This window comes from Diadema setosum, chromosome 7 (assembly GCF_964275005.1).
Source record: "Diadema setosum chromosome 7, eeDiaSeto1, whole genome shotgun sequence".
NCBI classification, from domain to species: domain Eukaryota; kingdom Metazoa; phylum Echinodermata; class Echinoidea; order Diadematoida; family Diadematidae; genus Diadema; species Diadema setosum.
The window spans coordinates 9260704-9271463 of record NC_092691.1 but is presented as its reverse complement, the minus strand read 5'-3'; the positions used below and the strand labels follow the sequence as shown (position 1 = coordinate 9271463).

General features: G+C 39.3%; 1 protein-coding gene across 1 annotated transcript; it reads right to left on the bottom strand.

The window, feature by feature from the left end:
- Nucleotides 1–60: 60 nt before the first annotated feature.
- On the bottom strand, nucleotides 61–5303 carry LOC140230703 (uncharacterized). The gene is made up of 4 exons (XM_072310844.1): nucleotides 5007–5303; nucleotides 4359–4457; nucleotides 3578–3800; nucleotides 61–2964 (listed from the first exon to the last, which is right to left on the bottom strand). Exons 1-4 carry the CDS (start codon nucleotides 5301–5303, stop codon nucleotides 1106–1108), a joined length of 2478 nt encoding a protein of 825 aa, XP_072166945.1. The 3' UTR covers nucleotides 61–1105.
- Nucleotides 5304–10760: the final 5457 nt, after the last annotated feature.

The following is a 10760-nucleotide window of genomic DNA, read 5'->3' as shown; positions in this document are numbered from 1 at the left end:
AATTACAAGTATATTACAAGTAACAAACACAAAGTAAACTCTGTACAAGTTTGTACTTTCATACTTGGGTAAGAAAATGTATTTTACATAAAAATGTCAGTTCCTTTGGTTTGACAATACCAAAGCAGAGGTCATATCCTGTATGATGCAGCCTGGATATTCATTTCACTTGCTCATGCACACATGCACATTGTAAGGAAGTACAGTGTACATAGAAAAGAGTGTGTGTGTGTGTGGGGGGGGGGGGGGTACGGGTATAGAGACATAGAGGGTGAACAGCGAATGCGAGAAGTGAAACTACAAGTTGCCTTCTGTCTATGAAATGTTATCTGCATATTCATGTGCACTCTGGGAACTACATTTCTACAGTGCACTCCCATTATAACAAAGTCTTTGAGATTGGTGGCTTTCTTTCATTATATTGAAATTTCATCATAGCTGAACACTAAAGTAAATAAATGTACATAGATTATAGTCTTTTGATCTGATTAATTTTTGCTTTGCTGAAAGGAGCATTTCATTATAACTATGATCGTTTCATTATAACAGGAGTTATTTCATTATAACTAGGAGCATTTCATTATAACTATGATCGTTTCATTATAACAGCATTTCATTATAACAGGAGTGCACTGTACATGTACAATCATTTACACACTGTTTTTTAGCTCCATATTTCTTTGAAGATACAAAATGTAGGTAACATAACATTGAATGGCTATCTTCAGTTTCAGATAGTTTTGGCAATATGAGCTGTGCTTCTGAATTTAAGAGGCCTGTGAAAAGTTGTTTTGACGACATGAAAGCTGACCTCGATATTAACGTTTCCCAATAGCTGACTTGGTTCAAATTAACTTGAGGCATCGGAAATACAGTAAGTTATTAAGCATTTCCTGTGATTTGGGTGCATTGTGTGTCTTTTTTTTTTTTTGAATTTGAAGAATCAACATGGATATGAAAATACATTGGCGCCAGTCTTCCTCTGGTCAAGAACCACACTGGATTTACAAGCAATGATGTGGAATGCATGAAATATGCATGTACAATGTATCTTCCTGCAATGAGTCAAGTCACCTAAGCTATAGAGCTTGGAAAAGTTTTTTATTCAGGCACTTCCACTTTCATACAGGTCTTCAACATTTACCAGCAACCTAACCAGAGGTTTTGCTGAAAATGGAAAGAGTCCCTTTGAGTCCAGCCTCTCTACAGCTAATCGAAGCCTTATCAATACAGTCATCGTGTCATCTAAAGTGCAGAGGGAGGAATTTGCAAACTGCCCATCTTGATCAGAATAGCTGCTGCTGCAATCAAAATTGCTCTTCGAACTGTCCAGCTGCTCCACATTTTGAAAGTTTAACGTTGGGGTATGATGCACACTACTGTCTTCATGTGATTTTTCACCCACTTCTTGCTCTTTGAGTGTTTCTTTGTGTGAACACATCCACTGTGTCTTCTGTGCTGGGTCACTTACACATCCATCTACTTTTTGCCTCTTTGCAAGGCCACCATATACATCATGTTCCTCTGCTGAGCTGCCACTATCACTTCCCTGAGAATTCACTTTGTCCACTGCTTTTGGCACCATCAAATTTTTGTCATGAAAAACCTTTCCTTTACCAAGCGTCTTGCTAGAGCTACAAAAGTCTGTGCTGTATCTATCCTCTAGTGAAATATGCCCACCCAATGTATCCATTGTCTCCTCCTTGTGATCTTTCTCATCCTCCTCATCTCCATCCTCATCATCCCCTTCCCCATCATCCTCTTCCTTCTCCTTATCAAAATGAAGGTCATGACTGGCTGGATCATTGCACGGCTCCTCAGATATCTTCCTTCTGCATGCATGAAACGCCGTGAAACCCTGCCAATCTGATGACACATATCGAAGGAAGCGGACAAAGTACTCCAGAAATTCTGTCTCGGTGGAAATAACCAGATCTAGGAGAATGCTGTGATCGTGGGTGATGTGATCCAAAAAAGAAAGGAAGATGGCGTGTGGATGTAACATTGACTTATCATCACCAGACCCCACCACAGTGTCTTCTGTCTTTTGTCTTCCATGACCATGGTTTCTTGTATGATGCTGGGCATCACACACCTGCGTAGCTGTAGCCTGTATGACTTTCATTCGACGACAGTGAATTTTGAGGAGACTGTGCATTGTTGCAATCAGTGCATCGTCTTGGTCCCCAAACAAGAGGAAGATCCAGTTATCACGATCCTCACTGTCAGCACAAGCCCCTGAAGCTGCCTTTAATTTTGCCCTGATGAAAGCTGTCAGTTGTATGAGATGACGAGCGCTATCTTTGCAATAATCTGGCACTAAATGAGATGCATATTCAACACATAAAATTACAAAAGTTGCAAGTCTCCTCAGCAACGTTCGATCCCCTTTGCAATATTCTGCCAGATCCCCGGGTATTCTGGCATCTTCGTCAAATTGTGCACCACCAAATCCAACATGACCGTCGAAATAAGGAAGACTGTGGAGACAGGCAGGCTCAAGTATTGCAGAAACTACGCCAATGATGACGGTATTCAGTGTTGCAGGTATGCTGCCAAATTGGGCGTGGCTTAGCATGTGATGCCCTGGGACCAGTTTCTTCACACAGGTACCCACACATGTGATGGCAGTACTGAGAAGCATCTTCACAAAGGCAGCATCTCGGCAGCCACCCGATGTCAGGATCCCACACAGAGGCTGCAACAGTGATGAAACATATAAGAACATCTGGTCATCGTCAGCTTTGTGACAGACATACTTGGTGAGTACATGGAGATGTCTTGCGTAGGAGAAGCAAACAGTCTGCACCGAGCTGGGCTCCACAGAAAGCAGCCAGGCAAGGAGGTTTTCTGCAGGACTCTCAACAGCCTGTCTCGGAGCAAAAGCACTGAAGAATGTGCTCAACATCTCACACAGACTAAGGATCCCTTCTCGGATAGTACAACAACACGTCTCTGCAATACCTGGACAGGGGTGAACAGTGACAAAAATACAAATAGAGGGCATGTGAGTTCCAATGATCTTAAATACAACATATCAGACAATTGTTACTTGTTAACATGCAGCCAGAGATTCTCACTGGCTTCTGTGTTTCATTATTTGACACAAAAACGATTTGATTATATTAATGTAAACAATTCTGAGGCTTTGTAATACCACAGGACATACTGGGACAAAAAGGCAGTGTGTCTATGACTGGAGAGACTAATTCAATTTGTTGACACTTGGCTTCAGAGAGAATAAAAATACAAAAAGTGTCTTGAATGAGTCACTGGCAAGTAGGCATATCCAGGCAAACCTTCAAACAACACAGAATAGGCATATCCAGGGACTTAAAAAAAAAATCAAGAGGATGTATCTGACCTTAAAAATTTAATATCCACAGTTATTTGAGATATAAAGACATGACACTCTCATCATCAATATCATAATACAAGTATTGACTGATCAAGTTTTTTGACAATGATTTTCATGCAAACAAGGTTCACTACCCCTGGTACTGCATCAAACTTTCTTCCAATCCTTCAAGTTCAAAGAGCACTGGCCTACAAGAGAGTAAACTCTGTAAAAACTTACTCTCACTTTGTAATGTTTGAGAGTTGAGAGATGAATCTGCATTTACTGATGTCATACATGGTGACAAATATCCACTGGAGCTGCCTTCAGTATCCCCTGTCAACTGTAACAGCTCACTGAAGAGGTCAAAGGTGAAGATGTGTCTGTAGACATCTGATGGGGTGTTGGTATGTCCTTTGTTTTCAAGGATACAGTGAAGAACATGACAGAGGAAGTTCCTAACCTGAGAATCAAAGCAAAATTTATTTTGAGTTTCAGGTGTGAGAGGGTTGTAATTCTCATTTGTAAAAAAATCCAATATGAATTTTGCACAGGAGCAAGGTAAAAACCTTGTGAGGTTTTCTATTTCACTCATACTCTGGATTGATGGTGGATCTGTGACACTGACCCTTGTGGTTTGCACGAAGTATGGTATAAGCCACTGACTGATATTAGGCAAACACCTTTTACTATTCAATAACAAAAAAGAAGAATGCAAGCAATGTCCAAAGTGGATTATTATTGAGAGTAAGCCAAATTAACTGAACAAAGTATCGACTCACATAAAACAAATGCAATGCACACTGTCACCAAGTTTAGAAAATAATATGTCTGCTTCTTGAAAAATAGTAATTTTGTCATGTATTTACTAATATACTATCCATGTACAATGTATTTGTTGAGTCCTGTGAATTTAGCCATTCATGAAATTGCCTTCAAGTCCTCCATCGCTAAACACTCTGCTTACAAAATGTGTAGAATATTTTGTGATATGACTATCTCTTCTGCTGTGAGCACTTACATGATGTCTACCAGTTTGGGTCAGGTAGAGCAGCAGAGCCCTGGTGCATTTCATTGCACAATATGCCACCAGCTGATCCGGAAGAGACACCAGTGCCCACTAGGGAGTTAGAAAGCAAAATGTTCAGTCGATAGTGTCAACATCTGATCAGAACATTGAACAATAGCATTGCATTCATCAAATATAAATTAACTCCATATTTTGTGCCCTATTGCTAGTATCTGAATGGTGCATTGTTGAAGGATACAAAATACATTTGTCAACAGTCTGAAGAGTGATAGCTCTATTCACATGAAGTTAAACATCAAAGAAATAGCTGCCTTAACCCGTTGAAGACAAGTCTCGAGTATACTCTGGAATGTGTCTATGGGAAATGAGTGTTGTAGCAAAGTCAGCCAGCCCTAAATGGGTTAAACTGCTCTTCTAGAATGGTTTGATAATGACCAAAGTCCACATAGGACACAATTAAGTAACAATATTTCTGGAACAAACAGAATCTAACAAAGGAAGACCAGTTATAATATATGCCTAAGAATGTCTTTCCTAGTTGTAGCAGGACACCATATAATTGACAAGCACATGGAATCTGTCTTGTTTTCACCAAATATGACCATCTACAAATGTGTATTACAGGTAATTTGTTCTTACAATATCCTGCAACTTTTCATCTTTTCCAAGAGCTTCCTGAACTTCACAGACTTTCTTGCAGTACTGTCCAACTTCCATTATGTTGGTCATGAAGCTAACTCTCAACAGAATTTCATCTCTCTTCTGGGTTGAAACCTGTGCACTCATGTAGACCTCTGACCCCAGTGACGTGGCCTGGAACCCTTGGGCCATTTCAAGGTTGACTTGGTCAAGAATGTCCTGCTCTCTGTACTTGCAGAGACATTGCTTTGTGGTCAGGTTGTCATGGAGTTCCTGGGATGTACATAGGCTGGCCATGGCTTCATCCTGGTTCGCAGAGGTCATACTTGCTGGTTCAGCACAGGAATAGAGTACATGTACCCGGTACTGTACAGAAAATAACATGACAGTAACTCTCCACTTCACGCAACAAAATACATACAGATGTACTTTGGTACTGAACAGAAAATAACAATGACAGCTCCTAACTCTCTACTAATTCGCTTAAATCATATATCATCCTCTTTATACATAAAAATATTTAAGAAAAAAAATTTTTTTCCAGCTGATAAATCAGTTTTATGCTCAACTGAATAATTGTAGAAGAAGACAGACGCCATATTTGGTACAAAATCTAAGTCATCAGGGACTACATACAGTGAATCAAATGATGAATAACATGTGAATATATAAAATTCTAATAGTAATAATGCTTACAATAGGTTTCTCCACAACCAACATTATTTACAATTTCAACACGGTACTAGAAACACTCTTAGATATGTTTGAAGATGATAATTGTTTGTAGAATGAAGAATGAAGAATAATTGATACCCTATTACTTTGGGGCTGGGAAGGGGGAGGGGCAGATAGGGACTGCTGTCTGTAGAGCCCCTACCCCATCACTTTTGGCTTTGCCAAAAAAGAAAGAAAGAAAGGAAAAGAGAAACATTGACCGCCCCTCCCCCCAAACAAACAAACAAACAAACAAATAAACAAACCATGACCTCCATGGGGGGGGGGGGGGGGGGAACTGACCCTAAATCCAACCATGAGCAGAACTACGAACACAAACAGTCCTTTATCCCCCCCCCCCCCCTCCCCCCCGCAAAAAAAGAGTTCTATATCATATAGATGATGACTGGCGGGGGAGGGAACATACCGAATGTTCCGCCCGAAGGGTTTGAAATAAGTCCCAAGGCCAAGACAAAGTCGAGGGACTTACAGCCTCCCGAAATAGCATTTCAAACCCTGAGGGTGGAACGTTTGGTACATGCTCCCGGCAACGAAAGTCATCATCTGTCATATTAAATGGATTAGCCAAATACAATGTACGTCAAATACGTCAATGTCAACCACAAGCAGCACAACGCACTCGATCGCTCGCCAGTTGATCGCCGCGCAGAGCCAAATGCACTGTGCGCGCGCGGTCCTAGGCCTTCCGTCATTGTTACGTGAAAATGTTTTCCCATGGCCTGCATGGGAGAACATTACGAAGAATGTTCGCAATCATTAATGAAGAATGAAGAATGTTCATAACGAATGTACCTCCATCACGTGACTGTGTTTAGCCAATCACTAACCGGTATTTGACTAACCCATTTAATATAAATTAATGGTCGGCCGATGAGACTCTTGACTGAGACAAGAAACAATGTCATTGATATTACAATGCCAAATGGTCATTGACAGCTGATGACCTGCACTGATAATGTAACTCGAGTGTTGTGGTCTAAATTAAACGTTAAATTTATATATAAATCATATAAATTCATGTGCATCAATCAGCTGTCAATCAGCATGATCAGATAAATTTATAAATGGCAATCAAATCCAACTTCCAAGCCTGCATGGGGGTAACTGCGACCAGCAGCCCCAACGTACAACGTACAGTGTTGGCGGCGGGTCTCCGGGGGTAGCATGGGGGTAAATTTAGTCGACAGCATTGCCAAAATCTTCTCTCACCTTCAAAAGAAATCAGACGCCTCACTCAGCCAGCAAACACCGCGGTAACATGTTTTTGCAGCCCTTCAGCTTCCTGCAGTGCAGTGAGAGAGCAGAATGATTCTTCTAGCCAGTGAGTGCAAAGTGAAAGTGGATTGAATTCTAGGCACACGCCAGTGCTATAATTTAGCGCTCTCGCGACCGCAGCGCAGCGGCAGCTAACAGCAGGCGGGCCGCGTGTTTTTTTTAGACGGCACAGATTGGGGAAACTAAAAATCTATCGGGGACCCTATCACTAAACCTAACCCTAATCCTAATCCTAACCCTAACCATCAAACCCTAACCCTAACACTAACCCTAACCCTAACACCAATCCTAACCCTAACCCTAACCATAACCATAACCAAAAACCCTAACCCAACGTTTTTCCCATAGGTTTAACACGCGCCATGCCCCAATCTGTGCCGTCTTAAAAAAAAACGCCCCCAAGGCCAGACCCAGACACACGTTCACCTGTTTCCGCGGGCTTGGATTTGATGTGATGGGACCATGGGAACTTCATTGCGCAATCTCTCACATAATCAACGTCAACAAGAATCTATGGTAAGCCAATGAATGCTGTATGGGGTGCCGAGTGTGGCAGAGTAACCTTTGCACTCAACTGGGGAACAAAGTGCACGTTTGTCATGACGTAGTGTTTATATTTTACCACACTGAGAGCACTGCACGCGAAGCTGAGTGTATGATACAGTATGTGCGTAGTCGTTTGATTGTGAGGTGCATAATGCACGGTCTGCAATGGCAATGCCCGGTTGCTCTGCTCTGGACCTGGCCTTGGAACTCAAGTCGTAACACCTATTTTAGTGTTAGTAAGTTTGCTTCAATTTATTTATATTCCATTCTAAAAGAAGCATGTAGAATGAGGATCTAGGCATATGATAAATGATGATAAGCCTAGGACTAGTGACAGTGAACTGGTGAAGTAGAGTAAGCCCTGCCTGCTGTCCTCTGACAGAGGACAGCAGGCAGAGGCTCTGTCGTCTGTTGTTGTGAACCCTTCTTTTTCACTTTCAGCTCAGTGAAGTTTAATTTTGTTGTTGAAACCAAACAAGTGGAAGCATTTAGAAAATGGAGAAACATTTTCCAATAAATTACATGTAATACTAATGCTACAGTCAAATTTACTACTAACGTTACCATGGTTAGAACCCTTGCTAATAATAGTATTCTAGACTAATTGGTATTTTTCACAATCTTTATTGATGGCACTTTCAGGTGGCATAGGCCCTAAAATAATGAAAACAAATATATTTTAGGCAAGGCTCGACACTAACTTTAATTTTCGGTGGCCCGATGGGGCCACCAAAATCATCAATTTCAAATTTTTGGTGGCCCCCCCCCCAAAAAAAAAAACATTCATAAAAGTCCATTTTATTTTTGATAAGTCGCACACTCACTGCATGCAATTATGCATTTCCGGCGCAAAAAGTTACAAATTTATTGACACACTTTTCAAAAAATTTGCCCTTTTCTGAAATTTGGTCACCCGACTTTCATTTTTGGTGGCCCTGGGCCACCGGGCCACCGGGCCACTGTAGTGTTGAGCCAGGGGCCTACTATCAGTAGTGAATAGACAGGACTCAATCTCCATGTAAATTCAGGAAGTTGGACACATTGTCATTGGTAAAACTGGTACCGAAATAAAGTGGTTAACTACAGTATGTATATGGGCATTTCCGCGGTAACTCACGTTACATTTTGAACTCAAAATTAGGTCGCTGAGATCAATATCCTTAAAACCTAATTAGTGATATGAGTTACTATATGTGACTGAGTATCATGCACCTCCATCCTACCTCACAGCAACATTACATCCACAGACTCTTATGAGAACTATGAGAAAAAACACTACAAATGTTGGTAACTCACGTTACATAATTTAGACATGCAAAAATTTGGCATGTCTTATATTCAAAAGTTTCCTCAAACAAGAAACAGAGAGACTTTCCTAAAGTCTATTGTGTCAAAGTCATGGACTAACAACATACATCACCGAGTATGGTAAAAATTCAAATTGTCTTACATTCTCCAGGTATCGTCATGTGAAGCGGTAACTCACGTTACGATAACTCACGTTACAGTTTGTCCACATGATCACAAGACGATTTTTTGTCTTAATAATCCAAAGAAAACTTACCAAGACAACTTTTTTTCACAAACAAACTCCATGAATAAAGAATCTAAATTGATTTGAACATTGATCTGACAGTAATTAATCCCATTTTATCCATGAGATTACCAAAAGGCAGGAAACTTTACATTTAGAATACCAACTTGAAGATAAATTTCATTTTTAATTGAGTCGTGTTCCAAGCTTTCATTTGTACTGAGACAAAAATTGTATTCAACAAAATGATATGAAACAGAGTCTATTTCATTAAATTACACTCTTTTCCAGTTAACAAATGCATCAGAAATTGAAGATTTGATTGAGAATTTGATTTGAGTTTTTTTTTTTTTTTATTTTACTAAATGGATTTCAGGCTATCTAGATAAAACAAGTCATCCATAAACTATTCCATTTAATACACTGAGTCACGAGACTAGAGACCTGTCCATGTAGTCTGTGGAGAGTTTAAAGGTTCAGAAATGAATATTTCAATAAATCTTTTAACTTTTAAACAATGCAATTTATATTCCAATTATTTGATAATTGTTTGAATTACTCAAAAATCAATTGTTTGTATGTTTGATTTGTTTACAAATTCTTATACTAAACTGGTACAGAAATTAGAATTGAATTACAGAAACTGCAGATAAATTTTAGTTATCTGCTACCAGTATTGATCAGTTTAATAAAACATGTTCATAAATGTTTAAGCCTTAAAAAACAATGGTTTTGGTCTATGAAATGTCAAGTACCCATTATTTAAATTGTACATACATGTAAAAAGTATACCAGTATCTTCTAGAGTAATCAAGCAGACTGAAGCAGTAAATCCCAATGAAAAACATGAATCAATAGTAAATATTTTGTGATCAGGAGGCTAACTATTAATATCACAAAATGTTGATAGTTTGCTTTAAGGTACATTTTTGTACATGACTGTCCAGCTCTTAAAGAAAATGTCTGATAATGAGGTTCACATTCAACAGGTTTTTGGTAATAGATCAGCATGCAAAGTAAATTACAGAAAACATGGAAAAGTTTCATTGTAGGATTTTGCAACAATATAGCTAAAACCTCAGAGTAGAATAGTATAAAACACATTTAAAAGCGTGTCAAATTCACAATGTTCAGTTCTCAAAAATCTCAGAAAAAACAGCAGGAAGCGAGCTCCAATCTTAAAATTCTGTTCATACATGTAAATGTTTCAGCCTCATAAACAATGGCTTTGGTCTATATAGGTAGGTATAAACTATGAAATGTCAAATAGTAATCACTTGAATTACAAAAACTTTTCAAGAATAATCATGCAGTGACTATCCCAATCAGGAGGCTATTAATAGTTATCACAAAATTTTGATAATTTGCTGGAACAAGGTCCATGCAGCTTTAGAAGAATTGCAGGCTTTCAAGTGGCCCTACTTTTCCTACTTTTTCCTACTTTTTTTACTGCTGTCCCTACTTTTCCTACTTTTTTGCTCAAAATCCTACTTTTTCCTACTTTTTCCTACTTTTTTGGTGAAAAATCCCGCCAAAAAAAAAAAAAAAAAAAAATGTGCAAGGCTACCCGGTACTTGAATAGTTTATATTCAGAAATGATGAGTAGACTCTAGTTGCAGATTCTTACTGGTGGGGAGAGCCTCTTCAGCATGAAAGAGGGATAA